This window comes from Rhinolophus sinicus, linkage group LG02 (assembly GCF_036562045.2).
Source record: "Rhinolophus sinicus isolate RSC01 linkage group LG02, ASM3656204v1, whole genome shotgun sequence".
Lineage (NCBI taxonomy): Eukaryota > Metazoa > Chordata > Mammalia > Chiroptera > Rhinolophidae > Rhinolophus > Rhinolophus sinicus.
The window spans coordinates 155,572,604-155,591,420 of NC_133752.1; the positions used below are offsets into that span (position 1 = coordinate 155,572,604).

General features: G+C 36.3%; 1 protein-coding gene across 5 annotated transcripts in view; it reads left to right on the forward strand.

Moving 5' to 3' along the window:
• YAF2 (YY1 associated factor 2) overlaps nucleotides 1-18,817 on the forward strand; it is a 69,954-nt gene that overhangs the window by 20,520 nt on the left and 30,617 nt on the right. The window contains exons 4-5 of one of the 5 annotated variants that reach the window (XR_012494008.1): nucleotides 2,721-2,792; nucleotides 2,886-2,985. The exons of 2 other annotated variants lie outside the window; for them this stretch is intronic. Coding sequence is in view for 2 of the 3 variants with exons in the window: in XM_074325829.1 (XP_074181930.1) it covers nucleotides 2,660-2,792 (133 nt within the window). In the remaining variant the exon portion in view is untranslated. Of the gene's footprint in view, nucleotides 1-2,659; nucleotides 2,793-2,885; nucleotides 2,986-18,817 lie in introns of all 5 variants that reach the window. 2 more of the 5 variants (XM_074325829.1, XM_074325828.1) reach the window with 2 other exon arrangements.

An 18,817-nucleotide genomic window follows, 5' to 3' on the forward strand; every position in this document is an offset into this window, starting at 1 on the left:
CATCTTGATTTCAGGCTAATTTGCATTAACAAGAAAACAGTACTGTTTTTGTTTGTTTCTTTATGGGTTGATGTAGGGGAAGTAGTGTATGAAACTGATGGAAAGGAACATTTTGGTTAGGACATGAAATGGTATTTATAATTAGAGGACCCTGATGGTAGTATATCATGGCACTGAAAAGGGAGATAAGGCACAATAGAGTCAATAAATTTTTGTCAAATGAATTAAAAAAAGACAAAGTACCAATCTTGTAATTTTTGTTTATAACTGCTGTGCCCTGTAGAACTTTTCTCTTTTGGATGATAATGAGAGGGAGGGTCCAGCTAGGAAAAAGCAGATAAAGTGAGATTTTGTACTTACCTAGACTATCTGATGAGCTATTTAAGGAGTCAAAAACAGGGTAGTTTCTGTAAATAACTTACTTAATAAGTAAGTTTATAACTCACTTTGAACCCTAATTTGGTTGAGGTTCAACTCAATTTTATGAGCGTGCGCACACACACACACCTTCCACCATATTTATATATAAACCATCAATAATGTCACTTAAATATGATTGAACATGTGTATTATATTAAATTTTATTACACTGTTACAAGATTCCAGTCCAGATCTACCCTGAACAACTTTCCACAACCATAATAACTTATATTAGATTTTTAAATTTTAATGAAAATTAGAAAATAATGTACCTGGAATCATCAAAACCAGTTCTAATTTTAAGTTGCTTCTAGCCAAAATATAATGTCCAAACCAGTGGGTACTAGTGGTAGTGAAAGTTAGCTACTACATTGTTTTCTGAGTAGTTTTTTTTCATAAGTTCAGATTGATTTGATGGAGTAGATTTTCATTAGTGAAATGATTGATTTGGTTACTACGGAGTATGAGTACCTTTTTGTGGATGAGTATTATAATTATTAGAGCTTATATAGAATACTTTTGAATACAGCATCTTAATTTTTTGAATTTCTTTTCTTAGCTGTTCTGATAAAATCTATGTTAGTTGAGCTTATGGCATGATAACAACAACAAACATAGCTTTCAATGCTGGTCTCTAAGCGAACCTTTTGGTTACCTTAAAATATTTTCAGGATATTTTAATTCACTTAAATTTTTTAAAAAATACACTTGATTCTCTTTTAAATTCGTAAGACTTGAATTTAAATGGAGACTGCATTTACTATAAATAATATTTGGAAATTATTTAGTTCTTAATAACATCTTTTATACTAGCTTATATCATAAGGATAGAATATTTGTATTATTGTTCCTGTGTCTATTTTATCAATCCAACCATATAGGACCTTTGTGATATGTCCTCATTCATTCTTTAGGACATAGAAGTTAATTAGGAATTTAGTTACCTAGAAAAGTTAACTAGATAACCCTTTGGTATTTATCTCTGTATTACAGGTAAAAATTGAGATCTGTGAGTGCCCCTGTTTGAATGAATGAGTCATTTACAAACAAATGCATTAATTCTTATTTTTTAAAACTCATTTATAGAAAAATGGATATAATTTATCTAAGATAATTTGTATCTTAAAAGAAATCTCACACAAATCTTGACGTGTATTGGCAGCCTTTACAAAATACATCACCTCATAACAATTTTGAATGTAAGATTTTTATTAGAATTATATATTCAATTTGTTTTTGTTGAATAATTATTTTATACACCATTTTATGCTATTTACTTTTAAAATAAAGGAAAAGATATACATTATCTTTAAATTTGTTTCCATAGAATGAAGAGGCATGAAACCATAGTTTCTTGAAGGTGGTTATTTAGTAACATAATGGTGAAAGGGAGGAGTATTACCGAAACATCTGTGTCTTCAACAGGAACTGGTATTTGAAGTCATCACTGCTGTAGCACATTAAAACGAACATTTACTTGATTAATATGTATTGAGTTAAAGGTAATAGGATATCTTCATGTGAGCTTGCAGATAAAGTTCTGTTGGAGAGACCTTTTTTCTTCTGTTAGAAATTGTTTGTTTGTTTATTTGTTTTAATGACAGGTCCATTTTTAGGCAGTTGTTTCAAAAGTATAATAGTTAATCAAAAATATTACTACTTTGTACAAGTATGTAAATTAAAATCAGCATTGTTATCTACCCATGGCCTGGTATACTTTTATATGTTTGTGATTGGTTTGTTTTAGGTGGCAAATTGTTATTTTAAAGACTTATTGAGTGATAAATGGGAATTGTATTGATGCTTTTTATCTGAAGTCTTATAGATTGTTAATCCACTGTAGTGACCGCTACACCAAAATTCAGTGAATGTTAATGACAATGGCTAGTTAAGAAATGACAGATTTTGATCAACTAATTATTCTTGTACTAATAATAAAAACGATGGTGTTGTTTCAGTGAAATGGAATAGTCTGATAGCTTATATCTTTGTATATTAAAATATAGCTGACATTATAGGGGAAATTTAAAAATGAAACAATTCAAATAATTTTTTTTTTTTTTTGCTTATGTTTCTGACAGTGCCAAAGTTTTTGTTGATCTTGTAGTTAGCATATTATTTCTGTATTTACTTTGGTGCATACATATGTAGTTACCTGGTGAATTTACAACCCTTTCCCTGTCATTCTACATGTATTAATAATCTCAAATAAAATTAAATAATCTTCTTATTCTGATAGAGAAGAAAAAGCTGGATCACTTACCAGTAACTGGAGTTCTCCTATTGGGTAATCTCCACAGATCCACATTCTTTGAAGTTATTGTGAATGCCTCGAGGACCAAGGAACCGTTGAAATTTCCAATTTCAGGAAGGTAAGCAAGTGCACTGAAGCATGTCTCTAGCATCTTCCAAATCCCCTCCCCCCAACTTTCTTACATATACGTCTGTACTGCATGCCCCCTCAGTTCCAGTGGATGCCCATCAGGAAGAGTCTCATGCTGGACAGAAGGGCAAGAGAGGTGGATCTGTGAGGGAAAAGACCCAATAGGATAACTCAAGTTACTGGTAAGTGATCTAGTTTTCACAAATTTGAGATTTTTTATTTTCACATTTCTTCTCTTTAGTAGGAGTACATTTAATTACAAGAAAGGAAGTTTTTTTGCAATAGCTTCTTTTTGATGTGGATTATGGAATTTATTGTATGGAAGCTATAAATACCTAGTTCTTAGTGTGTGAATAAATGTGACGTTAGTTTCAGTGTATCATTTACATAATAGTTGTTTATAAAAACCATATGTTTATTTCCTTATGGTAAATAGTGTGATAGTTCTAAAGCAATTTAAAGAAGTTCTATGTTGAATTATTTTGTAAATTCCTTTATTTGTGATGGTGTTTTTATTGAAGTAAATATTTGTACTATAAAATTATGCTTATGCCAAATATAGCCAAATTCTTTTGATATTGTACTGAACAGCACAAATAGTTTCATATTAATTGACTAACACTTTTTACTGACATGGTTTTCATTGTACCTTTTAACTTTATTGAAGATGTATTCGGAAATAATTCAGGGTGTGTTGCAATTATATTTACTACTTCCTTTTTCATAGTGGATGGGCTTATTGATGTGAAGGGTGGCACAGTTGGTTTAGTGTGTGCTCTCCAATTCTAACATTTACATGCCAGCTCAATACATTATCTGTCAATATATTGAGCTGGTGTAATGTATTATCTGGTAATGTATTAAGCTGGTGTGTAAATGTTAGAATTGGAGAGTTCCTTGCTTCTGATTTCTTTCTCACTCATTCTACATAGTTACCAGGTTACCATTTCTAAAAGTTAATCAAAAAGGTTAACCAAAAAGATTGAACAGGGTGCTGTGTTCAATCTTAGTTGCAGGGGGCACTGCCCACCATCCCTTGCGGGACTCGAGGAGTTGAACCGGCAACCTTGTGGTTGAGAGCCCACTGATGCCCTGCTCTAGCTGGTTTATAAAATTTTCATCCATTTGTTGGGTACATTGGCCTCTCTTAATCCAATCCCATCCTACTTATCTAGCCCTAATTTGTTTGATTTGGAACTTCTTTTTTTTCCCCAAGTCAAGTTGTTATTATTTCAGTCTTAGTTGTGGAGGGTGCCATTCAGCTTCAAGTTGTTGTCCTTTCAGTCTTAGTTGTGGAGGCACAGCTGAGCTCCAGGTCCAGTTGCTGTTGCTAGTTGCAGGGGGCACAGCCCATGATCCCTTGCGGGAGTCGAACTGGCAACCTTGTGGTTGAGAGCCCACTGGCCCATGTGGGAATCGAACCGGCAGCCATCGGAGTTAGGAGCACAGAGCTCCAACCGCCTGAGCCACGGGGCCAGCCCTGGAACTTTTGTTTTGATCTTACCTGAGTACTTGCCATATTTATACTTTGGCTTGGGCTTTTCTGTTTTCTTTCCATTGTACTTTTCTATAAGGTTAAGGTCAAGTCCTACCCTTTGCATAAATCCTTTTATGCTAGCATCTCACTGTTACCTCTGTTTCAATCAGTGGAAACATGAGATTGCTTTGAGGATTGAATTAATTCATGGACTATACTTAGAACAGTGCCTAGCGGCACATAGTAAACCTTCTTATTAGCTATTTGATCGTAGATTTATCTTAAACATTTCTTTGATTATAGATAGAATTCTTATCTGTATGACACAGTTTAGCCTTTAAATATGAACTTTAGGTTATATTGCTATTTCTTTTGATTTAAAACTCTTAGGGTAACTTGTATGGTCTTTGAGAGCAAGGATAAAATTTTACTGTTTTTTATCTTTTTTAGTTCCTAATGTCAGTGACTGAGATTAAATTGTATCCACTGAAAAAATTTGATTTTCATGTAGATTCACAAATATACTTACCATTTTTTTCATGAATAAAACTGGTTCATTTGGCTTATCAATCCTGTTTGTATTGTATGTTTTTCTTTTTTTGGGGGGGTTAAGGGTGGGGGAAGGGAAACAGGACTTTATTGGGGAACAGTGTGTACTTCTAGGCCTTTTTTCCAAGTCAAGTTGTTGTCCTTTCAATCTCAGTTGTGGAGTGTGCTGTTCAGCTTCAAGTTGTTGTTCTTTCAGTCTTAGTTGTGGAGGGCGCAGCTCAGCTCCAGGTCCAGTTGCCGTTGCTAGTTGCAGGGGGCACAGCCCACCATCCCTTGCGGGAGTCTGACCGGCAACCTTGTGGTTGAGAGGATGTGCTCCAATCAACTGAGCCATCTGGGAGCTCAGTGGCAGCTCAGCTCAAGGTGTCATGTTCAACCTTAGTTGCAGGGGGCGGAGCCCACCATCTCTTGCCGGACTCGAAGAGTTGAACCGGCAACCTTGTGGTTGAGAGCCCGCTGGCCCATGTGGGAATCGAACCGGCAGTCTTCGGAGTTAGGAGCACGGAGCTCTAACTGCCTGAGCCACCGGGCTGGCCCGTGTATGTTTTTCTTAAGAACAACTTTTTTTTCCCCCTGTAAAGCTGGTATAGTGAAATTATAATTGTTTAGTACAATATAAACCTCTCTGGCATATTACAAAGCAGTGTATAGTTTTGAGAGAGTTAATTAGATTAGCTTTACTTTAAGACTCTGTGCAGTGTTAGCAAACAAACTGGAAATTCAGGATACTTGATTTTTGAGGTTTGACTATCTTAGAAGATTATTGCTTGATTTTCAGAAATGCTTGGATTTAATATACCTGTCTGATGAAGCAGTAAATGAAATCTATTTTCAAGGTCATTGAGGAAGAAAATGCCATTGACAGATTAAGTATCACTTCTAAATAATCAGCAGAGAACCAATTTAGGTTCAATTAGACAAGCCAAGATAAATAACATTTAGTCAGGTGACTTAAGTAATTTTTTGAGTGTACTTCCGCATATCCATGTAAGAGAATGTTTAATCTCATGGTTTCTTTGGTTTGATAATGGTATAATGAATATATTTAGAATGACCTTATTCTTTAGAGATACGTGCTGAAATATGTAGAAATGAAGTAGTATCACAATGGATTCAGCAATGGGCTCAGAAAAGAAATGGTGGGTATTTGGCTGTGGTGTATACATATATATAGTGGTATATGTATAGAGATACATAAAAAGAAAGGTAAAGCAAATGTGGCAAGTGTTAATTTTGAACCTAGGTGAAGGGTATATAGGTACACATTATACTTTCAACTGTTTTGTGGCTTTGATATTTTTCAAAAAATAATTTGGAAAAAGTATTTTTAAAAGAACTTTACTACGCTTCAGTTTCTCCCATTCTAAATAGGAATAATAGAGCTTGTTCTTTCCATGCCGTGATGCAGGAGGGCACAGTGGAGTAACATTTGGTGGATAGAATAACAGTCAAGAGAACTTTTAAGAAGTTTTTTTTTTTTCTTTTGACATTAAAGAAGAGTTTTGTAATGGAAAACTTCAAAGAACATTTTACGTAAAAGTATATTAGCTTAAAATACATTTATTTCCTTTTTTTATTCAGAACATAATACATCATAATTGAATAAGGACAACCAAGAAACTAGATATATAATATATACATGTATATATTATATATAAAGTAATTATTGAAATCTTGAAAATGAAAAATATAGCAAGTTATAATTCAATGGGCATAATAGAAAATGAGAAGTGGTTGTTAATTTCAAGATAAAACTGATAACTCAGGACACAGCACAGGGAGATAAAGAGATGAAAAATACTGAAAAAAAGCTAAGCTACCGTAGAGGCAGATTGAAAAGCTCCAAATGAGTGTCTGATTAGAGTTCTAGAATAGAGGACACAGAGAATGATAGAGAAGCAATACTGAAGAAAAAGTGACTAAGAATTTTCAAGAATTAAAAATAAATGGAAATTATGGAATAATCAGAGCCGAGTCACAACAAAAAATTGTATCAAAAATTGAGGGATACAAGAAAAGTGCTTAGAGGTAAATTTATAACCTTAAATACATGTATTAGGTTGAAAAAAATTAATGAACCAAATATTCAATTCAAAACTAAAAAAAGGAGAAAGTAAAACTAAAAAAAGGAAGATAGAGGAAATAAAAATAGAATTTGGCGAGACAGAAAATAATCAACAATAAAAGCAATAGTGATGTTCATTTAAATCAAAGCTGGTTCTTTTCAGTCGATTAAGTTCTGAAAATACTCATCAAGAAACAGATGATAGAGGTTCTGTCAAGATGGTGGAGTCGATAATTGCTTTGTTGCCACCTCTCATGACCACCTCAGAATTACAACTAAACTGTAGAACAACCATCATTGAGAATCACCTGCAGTCGAGCTGAACCGAAGCCCTAAAAGTAAGGACATACAGAAGAAGCCACCTCGAGACTGGTGGGGGGAACAGAGTCGTGAAACTGGCTGATCCTGTACATGCATGTGAGCATTAAAAATCAGGAGGGTTAACTCGGATGCAGGGGTCTCCCCCCATCAGAAGAGCGAGGGGTCCTAGCCCCACACCAGGCTCTTCAGCCCAGTGTCTCAGTTCTGAGGAGAGAAGGCCTCATAACTTCTGGCTGTGAAAACCAGCAGAAACTGGCTGAATAAGACGAGGGTTGCTGCAGTCCAAAGTGCTCCCCTTAAAGGGCCGGCACTCAGAATTCACGCGCTGACAGACTCACTCGCTCTGAGCTCTGTAGCTGGGGCAGCAACTTGATAGGTGCCAGGGACATATAGGGAGGAACTGAGTTGTCTGGAATCAGGGTGAGGGCTGGAGAGGCACCTTCCTCCTGGACAGAGTTGCTGACGGAAGCCATTGTTTCATTGTTGAGCCCTCTCCTTTCCTGGCATTCAGATGCAGGTGGCCACCATGTCTGAGTCTCCACCAACCTGGATAACACCATTCAATGGTCCTGAATCCCTGAGACCCCACCCCACCCAACTTTTGGGCCCACCCAAGCCACTTCCGGTGGCTTTTCCCTACAAACAACCTGCCTTAGCTCATGCTGCAGACTTTCCTAAAATCTCTCAAAGGTTCACAAAACCCAAACAAGCAGCATCTGGCTTCGGCACATCTTATATCTCTGGCTGAGCATCCCTACGCCCAACATCCGTGACAGCCAGTCTCTGTTCACAGATTGGCCTCTTGAAGCACCTCTAAGCCCAGTGAGGGTGATGGCCATCTGCAGATTGTTTTGTGGCTCATACCAGGTTGCCCCAGGCAGAACATAGGCTGCAGCTAAACCTGGCCTGCAGTGGGATCCCTCCCAGGAGGCTCCAGGGCTGGTACACCTTGTTCCCAGCTTCGGACCAAGCTGGAGCATTATCTGGCTGAATCCAAGGACAGCACACCCGCAGGGCAGACTGGGCAAGCACCAGAGTCCTGCTAAAGCAAACCCTGCTCTGTAGGGTCAGCCCTTGCACCACAGCTCCTCCACTGTAGTCAGGGCCAGTCTTCACAAGCAGTCAGCCCAAGGGTCAATCCCTCCCACTGATGTGGGAGGCTCAACTGTAGTAGGAGGACACACACAACCCATGCAATGGATACACGTTGAGCACCTGCCTCTGGTGATCAGGGAGACTGCACCACTGGGTCCCACAGGGCACCTACTACATGAGGCCACTCTACTAACAATAGGCATAGCAGCCCTACCTTACACATAGTAACAAACACAGGGAGCAGCCAAAATCGGGAGACAAAGAAACGTGTCCCAAATTAAAACAGAACAAAGGTCTAGAAAAAGAACTAAACAAAATGGAGAAAAGCGATATACCAAATGCAGAGTTCAAAACACTGGCTATAAAGATGCTCATTGAACTCAGGAAGAACTTCAACAAAGAGATAGAAACTGAAAAAATGGAAATAGAAAACAAAAAAGAACCAATCAAATAAAGAATACAATAACTGAAATGAAGAATATATTAGAGGGAATCAATAGTAGAAAAGATGAAGCAGAGGATCAAATCAGCAATTTAGAACATAAGGTAGCAGAAAACACCCAAAACGAAGAGCAAAAAGAAAAGAGAATCTAAAAAAATGAGGATAATTTAATGGGCCTCTGGGATAACATCAAGCATTCCAACATTTACATCATAGGGGTACCAGAATGAGAAGCGACAGTAAGGTATTGAAAACTTATTTGAAGAAATAATAATGGAAAACTTTCCTAACTTGGTGAAGGAAATAGGCATACAAGCTCAGGAAGCACAGATAGTCCCAAACAAAATGAGCTCCGAGAGGCCCACACCTAGATACATCATAATTAAAATGACAGAGGTTAAAGGCAAAGAAAGGATGTTAAAAGCAGCAAGAGAAAAGCAGTTAGTTTCCTACAGAGGAGCTCCTATAAGATTGTCAGCTGAGATTTCTCAACTTGTAGGCCAGAAGGAATTGGCAAGAAATATTCAAAGTGATGAAAAGCAAGGACCTACAACCAAGATTACTTTATCCAGCAAAACTATCATTTAGAATTGAAGGACAGATAAAGAGCTTCCCAGTTAAGAAAAAGCTAAAGGAGTTCACCACCAGCAAACCAGTATTACAAGGAATGTTAGATGGATTTCTTCAGGACAAAAAAAATAAAAAAGATACATGAATAATATAATGCAGTAACTACATGTCTATCAATGATTACTTTCAATGTAAATGGATTAAATGCTCCAATCAAAAGACATAGGGTGACTGAATGGATAAGAAAACAAGGCTCCTACATATGCTGCCTACAAGGGACTCACTTCAGATTGAAAGACACACACAGACTGAAAGTAAAGGGATGGAAAAAAGAAATTTCATGAAAATGGAAACAACAAAATAAAGCTGGGGTAGCAATACTTAATGCCAGACAAAATAGACTTTGAAATGAAGGCTGTAACAAGAGACAAGGACCCAGTAATCCCACTTCAGGATATTTATCTGAAGAAACCCAAAATGCTTGTTCAAGGGGTCATGTGCTTTCACATGTTCATTGCAGCATTGTTTACAGTGGCCAAGATGTGAAGTCAGCCTGGGTGTCTGTCAATGGATGAATGGATAAAGAGGAGGTGGTACATATATACAATGGAATATTGTATATAATAATTCCTTTCCTGGACAGGGATGGGAATGGGTTTTTGCCATCTGCAGCTTCCTGGATGGACCTGGAGGCTATTGTGCTGAGTGGAGTATGTCATAGAAAGACAGGTGCAATGTGATTTTGCTTGTATGTGGAATCTAAAGAACAAAATTAACAAAGGAAATAGAAACAAACTCATAGATACAGAGAATGTTCTGATTTTTGCCAGATGGGAAGGGGTTTGGGGGGTGGGTGAAAAAAGGGGAAAGGATTAAGAAGCACAAAGTGGTTGTTACAAAGTCATGGGGACGTAGGGTATAGCATAAGGAATATAGGCAATATTGTAATTACTATGGTGTCATATGGCTTCTAGATTTATTGGGTTGATAGATGGGAGGGAGGTTGGGAGGCAGGGTGAAAAAGGTGAAGGCATTAAGAAGTACAAATTGGTAGTTAGAAAATAGTCATGGGGATGTAAAGTAAAGCATAGGGAATGTAGTCAGTAATATGGCAAAAACTATGTACGGTGCCAGGTGGGTACTAGACGAGTCAGGAGGATCAATTCTTAAACTATGTAAATATCTAACCACTATGCTGTACACCTGAAATCAATATAAAATAATATTGAATGTCAAGTGTAATTGAAAATTTTAAAAAGCTAGGAAAATGGTGAAGGGGAGTAAGAAGTTCAAATTTCCAGATATAAAATAAGTAAGTCATGGGATGTAATGTACAGTATAGGGAATATAGTCAATAATATTGTGATAGCATAGTACAGTGTCAGATGGTTGCTGGACTTATCGTAGTGATCACTTCTTTAGGTGTGTAAATGTTGAATCATTATGATGTACAGCTGAAACTAATATAATATTTGTATGTTAGCAATATTTTAATAAAAATTTAAGAAAACAATACAATTTAAAAATGGAATATAATTACAATTGTAATTTTAAATATCACAGAAATCATATGTATATGAGGTGTGATCAAACAATATGGTGAATGTTTAAATAAAATTACTGTAGTAAAAGACACATTGCCACTAATCCCCCTCAAAATACTCCCCCTTGCTTTGAATGCACTTATCCCATTGTTCTTGCCACTTTTGGAAGCAGTTCTGGAAGTCCTCTTTGGTGAGTGTCTTTAGATGCGCTGTCGTGGTTGCCTCAATGTCCTGAATCATTTTGACTTTGGGAAAGAGCCAGAAGTCGCACGGTGCCAGATCTAGTGAAAAAGGTGGTTGAGGACACACCGTAATTTTTTTATTTGACAGAAATTGCCATACTAGAAGCAATGTGTGACATGATGTGTCATGATGGAGGATGATTTACAGCACACTTTAAAAACACACCGAACAAGTTGAAACTTGTCACACACTGTTACTAAGGTTCAATGCGCCACTTCTTGTGTTGAAGATCCCTGCCTTTCCTTTGGATGGCACTTGGCAGCAGCCTTCACTATATTTTGTGATCACAATGGAAAGGCTCCGTGTCACACATCACTTCTGGTACGGCAATTTCTGTCAAATGAAAACATTGTGGTGTGTCCTCATCCACCTTATTCACCGGATCTGGCACCATGTGACTTCTGGCTCTTCCCCAAAGTCAAAATGACCATGAAAGGTAAACGTTTTGAATTGATTCAGGACATCAAGGCAGCTACGACAGCACAACTAAAGACACTCGTGAAAGAGGACTTCCAGAACTGCTTTCCATATTTTCCAATCACACCTCGTGTGTGTGTGTGTGTGTGTGTGTGTGTGTTATTTTTTCAGTTAGGTAAAATGGTCTGTTTTCTAGGGGAAAAAAATGTTTCCAAAATTGGCTGAACAAGAATAGAAATCTAAAGCAACTGACAACCATTTAAGAAATTAAAGCTGTAGTAAATTTCCCCAAGAGGTATTTTTTAAAATAGCAACTTTATTAAGCTATAGTTCACAAACCATACTTTTTACCCATTTAAAATGTACAATTCAATAGTTTCTAGTATTTTTAGAGTTGTACTACCATTACCATAGTCAATTTTAGAATATTTTCATCGCTTCAGAAAGAAAGTCTGTACCCATTAGCACCCAATCCCAAGTCTTCCCAAATCCTCCACCTTATGCAATCACCACTCCATTCTCTGTTTTTGTAGATTTGTTTGTTCTAGACATTTCATATAAATGACATCATTCAATATGTGGTTTTTTTGTGATTCACTTCTTTTACGTAGGATAATGTTTTTAAGGCCCAACCATGTTGTAGCATGTATCAGTAAACTTCATTCTTTTTATATCCAAATAAAAATTTCATTCTATGGATAATAGTTAGAGTTTCCAGGTGGGTATTCCCACCCATTCTCAGGAATTTTTTTCGCTTTCCCCTTCTCGAATCCCGAGATAAAAACTGTTTTCTGTTCTCCACGATGAATCGTTGCCACAAAGTGATGGCCAATACTGTCAACCACCTAGGTTCAAGGAGCTGATTTTCCTGATTTCCTGACCAACTTTTCTTGGGATTTGGGAATGGGAAAGTGAAAACAATTCCTGAGAATGGGCAGGAATTCCCACCTGGAAATCCTAATAATAGCACATTTTGTTTATCCATTGTCACTTGATGGATATTTGGATTATTTTCCACATTCACCTATTATGAATACTCCTACTACCAACATTTGTGTATAGGTTTTTGTATGGACATGTTTTTATTTCTCTTGGTTATATACCTAGAAGTGGAATTGCTAGGTCAAATGGTAACTCAATGTTTAACCATTTTGTGAACTGCTAGGCTGTTTTCTAAAGTGGCTCATCATTTTACTTTCCTACCACCAATGTATGAGGGCTCCAGTTTTCCTGTACTCTCATCAACGCTTTCATTATCTGTGTGATTATAGACATCCTCAATGGTGTAAAGGTATCAGAAGGAATAGTTTCAAGTTTGATATTTGTAATCACATAATTTCACATATACTTTTTGGGAACAGATAATCTCAATTTTATAAGACGTGACCTAGATAATAGGAAAAAAAAGGAAAGCTACCCTGCTCATTTATCAGGTAAGTTTAGCCTTGAAACCTAAATTCGAAAGAATATACAAGGGAAAATATATAACATTAAACCTCGTTTATGAACAGAGACATATAGATTTTAGTTAAGAAAAGAACTTAAGGAGATAGTTCAATATTTGAAAATCATGTTAATGTAAGTTATAAAATTTAAGGAAAAAAATCTTCCAAGATTTCGTGAAAGTATATGATAAAACTCAATACCCGTTAATTTTTTTTAAAAAAAGTAACCCTCAAACCATGAAGGAAATTGAACTTTTTTCTTCCAGTAAAGGCTGTCTTTCAAACTCTCTTTCAAATAGCAAGCATCATGCTTAATGGTGAATCCTGAGAAACATTCCCATTAAAATCAAGAAAAGAGAAGTATATCTGCACTAATAAGAAACAAAGAAATAAAATCCAGTAGGATTGGAAGGGAAGAAAAATGAGATGAACGTATCTCTAGAATATTAAAAAAAAAAAAAATCAAGAGAACTCAGTGTTTCTGGATACAACATCAACATTCCAATTGGCAACAGCCAGTTAGAAAATAAGAAAAAAAATCTCCTTTACAGCAAATTCTATAAAGTAGCCAAAGTTTTATTGTAGGATATAAAACTAGACATGAAGTTAGACATGAATAAAAGACAGGGTATACTATATTTGTGGGTGGGAAATACAAATATTGCTTAAAAATTACTTTTATGTGATTTATATGTTAGTATCTTGATTTGGATTGGATCACAAAGGGGTATGATACATATTTAAAAATCAAACTGTGTACAGTGTTTGCATACTTTATGTAAATTATACACCAATTAAAAAATAAAAAACTTACGGTATTTAAATTAGTATAGTCTTAATACAGGACAAGACAGATTAATATAACAGGAAAGAGAGTTCAGAAATGGATCCATACGTATTTGAGAAGTTGGTAGTGCTAGAAATGGCAGTTTCTATCAGCAGGGAAAGAGGAAACTGTTGTTGAATTGGTTTTCTATATGGAGCTGGGGAATTAGATCGGTACTTCAGACCATATGCAGAAATAAATTCCAGTTGAATTAAACACTCAACATGTAAAACTTTTTAAAAAAGAGGAAAATATCGAATATATGTTTTTAGGATATGTAAGGACTTCTTTAACAAGTCAAGTAAAGAAGAATGAACCAGCAAGGATAAAGGATTTGAGTGACTCAAAAAGAAAAACTTAGGTTTAATAAATATATCATAAACCAAACTAAAAGATAAGTGGCAAAACTGGGAGATATATGCAGTGTCTGTATATCCAGTGGATTTGTGTCCAGAATATATAAATATCAAAAGAATAAGACCTATAATACATATACAAGTAAAATGAACAGTGGACATTAAGGCAATTCACAGAAGAGGAAATTGGAAATTGGAATGGCTAATGAACTAAGAAGATGCTTAGTCTCATTTGCAGGGAAGTGCAGTAAAAAACTTAAAAACTTAGGAGCCATCAATTTTCACTCATTTGATTGCAAAGCTCAGGATTAGATGTTACAGTTGAAAATTGATGGCTCCTAAATTTTTAACTGCAATTACTATTCAAGATAATAATCTAGGGAAATTTACACATCTGCCCAGTGAGCTTTGTGTAGGTATATTTGTTTGAAAAACAATATAAACACCTATCAGTAGGAGGCAGGGATAAATAAGATGCAAAATAGTTCTATAATGGAGAATTACCTAGATCTATGTTTAGATTATTATCATTGGTGATTTTTTTTATTTTAAGAAACAAATTGTATTGTTTGTCCAGGGATTGTGCTAACCATTTTATAAACATGAACTATTTTAGTGCTACTAAGAACTCAGAAATAAGCACGATCATTATCTCCATTTTACATATGGGAATACTGAAACATAGAGGGGTTAACCTACTCACTCTCTTAAGTAGTAAATAGCAGAGCTGGAATTCAAAGCTAGGATTTGAACCTCGGCTGCCTGGTCTGGAGTCCACTGTGCCATGCTGCTTTTTTTGTATATAAATATGGAGAGGCCTCATACATGTAAGGAAAAATTTGTTGCCAAATGATGTGTGCAATGGGATCTCATTTGCACCAAATTCATGGTGCTGGTTACCTCTGGATGGGGTTGGGAGGTGAGGGAGATCTAGTGATAGTGGTGGAAGGAAACTAGCTTTATGGAACTGCATGTTTTTCCTTAAAGACTATGGCGTCACAGTTTTATGGTGTTTTTTTTTTAAAGCACCTACATTTAACGTATGTATATGTTTATTTTTTGCAAAAAGAAACACCAGAAGTTGACCTTTATTTTAAGCTTCATTTATTCTTTTTTTAAATAATCCATTTACTTCTTTTTTTAAAGGTTACCAATCATTTTTTAAATTCTATTTATTTATTTATTTATTTTTTTTTTGAGATTTTATTGGGGAAGGGGAACAGGACTTTATTGGGGAACAGTGTGTACTTCCAGGACTTTTTTTTCCAAGTCAAGTTGTTGTCCTTTAAATCTTAGTTGCGGAGGGTGCCATTCAGCTTCAAGTTGTCCTTTCAGTCTTAGTTGTGGAGGGTGCAGCTCAGCTCCAGGTCCAGTTGCCATTGCTAGTTGCAGGGGGCACAGCCCACCATCCCTTGCGGGAGTCGAACCAGCAACATTTTGGTTGAGAGGATGTGCTCCAACCAACTGAGCCATCCGGGAGCTCAGCGGCAGCTCAGCTCAAGGTGCCATGTTCAATGTTTAGTTGCAGAGGGCGCTGCCCACCATCCCTTGCGGGATTCAAGGAATGGAACTGGCAACCTTGTGGTTGAGAGGATGTGCTCCAACCAACTGAGCCATCAGGGAGGCAGCTCAGCTCAAGGTGCTGTGTTCAATCTTAGTTGCAGGGGGCGGAGCCCACCATCTCTTGCGGGACTCGAGGAGTTGAACCGGCAACCTTGTGGTTGAGAGCCCACTGGCCCATGTGGGAATCGAACCGGCAGCCTTCGGAGTTAGGAGCATGGAGCTCTAACCGCCTGAGCCACCGGGCTGGCCTTCATTTATTCTTGATGCTGGTTTATAGTAGAAAAAGAAAGCAGTAGCCCTAACACAATGACTGTAATTAATTTATTTTAATTAAAATTTTTGTGTGTGACAGTGGTTAGTAATGTTACATAGGTTTCAAGTGTGTAATTCTGTAACACATCATCTGTATATCACATTGTCTAGCTCTGAGATAGTGAGCAGCAGGTGAGTGCCAGACATTTGAGTTAGATGCTAGGGATAGGGAGGTGAATAGGTTTCATCCTCTGTCTTTAAGGAGTTTAGAGTTGTAGAGGGAAGGAAACAAGAAAAAATAATTTTAATTTAAAAGTATGTTAGTGAAGATTTCTTCTTCCCTGTTTCTCCATTCCCGCCCCCTTTTTTCCAAAGACAAATAGAAGGGGGAAGTGTCTAGATTTTGGGCATGGGAAACAGGCGATGAAATAGCGATGGTGACCTTCTTATTCTTTTACAAAACTACCAGAGAATAAACCTGTAATGTTCAGAGGTTGTAGCTTGTTCTCCGTTGTATCTCCAAAACTTAAATTTAGTATAATGCCTTGTACTTAGTATTAGCAGACTTCTGTAAGTTTGAATGAATAACTGATGATACTTCACTCTCAAATTACGTAGCACCTGAACCCAAAGTTTTCCTTAAGCTATCTGTGATGTCTTCTGTTAGTTCCATTTCTACCACTAGTTACCAAAGTCTAACGTAATTTGACAGAGAACACTATTAAAGCCTTGAATTGTTTTGTGCTAAAGAACTCTGACTTGAGAAATATTTGCATCTGTAGAAAATTTTGGGTCTCTAAATCCAATTTTATTTTCATTGTGCTGAATCCAATACAATTTTTAAAACTAGCAGTCTTCTAATATTGGGATGGTACAATTGTTTTTCTGAGTTACTGAGTCAGCACTTTGAGTCAGTGCTGTCTTGTAAAGTGTTTATATTCTTCTGCATCTTATTTGTGCAATTCTTAATTTCCTAAAACCACATTCTCTTGAAGTTTCCAGGTGGACCATGGACTGTTTCCAGACTGTATAAATGTTTATTATATGAGAATTTCAGTATCTTTTAAAAATTTGTCATGGTACTTCATAAAAAGTAGTTGCTATTATTTTCTTTCACCGTAGTGAAAGAGGTATGTTTCCCTTGGTAGCAAATTAGAGTCAGTGTTGGGTGAGATCTTTCCCAAAAAGGTGAATTTGAATGTCTGAGAATGGCTAAACTTGAATAAATCAGAGTGAATGGTGTTTATCTTACTTTGTAAGTTTAACACTTAGATTGCAATTGAGAAAATCCTATAAAAGCATATTATTATGCTGGATGGATTATAGTTAAACTGTTGGTCAAATCCTGTTCCGCGTGTACGCAGTCCTTCCCTTCTTACTGTGTAACCCTTTTGCCAGAGATAACATGAAGAGACCCTGGTTACCATTTGGTGGAACAATCCTGCTGGCTCAAGCCTCTGCCCAGAAATTTGATTCAGTCTCTTTTCTGGACAGTCTGGTCAGCTGTCATTGTGCTTCACATTAAAGTCTTTTTCTTCAGGTTGTACCCAAGAGGAATTTAATACTAAAGAAACAAACTAGATTAAATTCAATGAAAATGTTTAAATAGTCAATTTACTTAAGGTTTCACATTAAACCTGACTAAAATATAAGAGTGCTGTCCAATAGAAATAAATCGCAGGCCACGAAATAGAATTATATATGTAATTTTACAATTTCTTGTGGCCAAATTAAAAAAGTAAAATGTAACAGGTGAAATTACTTTTAATACTATATTTTATTTAATTCAATATATCTAAAATATCACCCTTTCAATTATTAGTGAGATATTTTACACTCTTTCATTCAAAATCTTCAAAATCTGGGGTTGTGTTTTATACTTAGAGTAAATCCAATTTGGACAGCACATTGCAAGTTCTCATATCGACGTGTGGCTTCTGCATTGTACAGTGCAGACTTAGAGCGTCTGAAAGAGCATTTGGTTTTATATAATTCTCCTGTTATCTTCTCATTAAAGGTGCTTTGAGTATCTTTTTTCTTTTATTGCTTCACCTGTTTGTGAATGCGCAGCTTTAGTATTGATCATTGGTAACCCGGAGCCGTGCTATTCATTCCTAAATTTGACAGAACATTTAGGTCTTTCTGTAGTGTTCCCTTGTACCTAGGTCTACTGAATTTTTTAAGATAAAGTGTAATAGGCTTATAGTTCCTATAAACTTCTAATCAGCATTGGCTCCTGCTTTTTATCAGAATGTGAGACTCAGACCTTTTGCGTGGGCTACTGTAGGTAGGATTATACGTTGTCATTGTCATCTCCCTCCCTCCAGCAGGGTAACAGACCTTTCCTTTCCTGGCTTAAAGTGATTGCTCTGAACCAGAAGGATTCCTTATATGATGACTTCTTTTTAGTAAGATGAGGTCCTTACTTTATGGGGTTTGGGTGTCCATTCTTTAGGATACTAATTGCTTAGAGATTTTCAAGTTAACTGATTTTTCTCTAGTTTTTCCCTAGTAGCTACTATTTGAGAATGAATATACTGCAAAATAAAGCCATATCTAAGGTACAACACACATGGCTTGACATTTTGATAGCCTGTTGATTTCACCTTTCATAGATGAGGGATAATTAAGATTATTTTCAGTAAGTGAATTTATAACCTCTAATACTGGTTGTCCATGTGTCCCAATAACAGCAGAATCTTCTGTGGTTTATATCAAACATTGCCAGGCTTTGCTCTATGAGATTACTTGTACTCTGAATAAATCCTAAAATTCTGGGCTTTTTTGGGCTCCCTGTTTATTTTTTTTCTTTGTTTTTTTGTCTTAATTATTAATTATTATTTAACTTC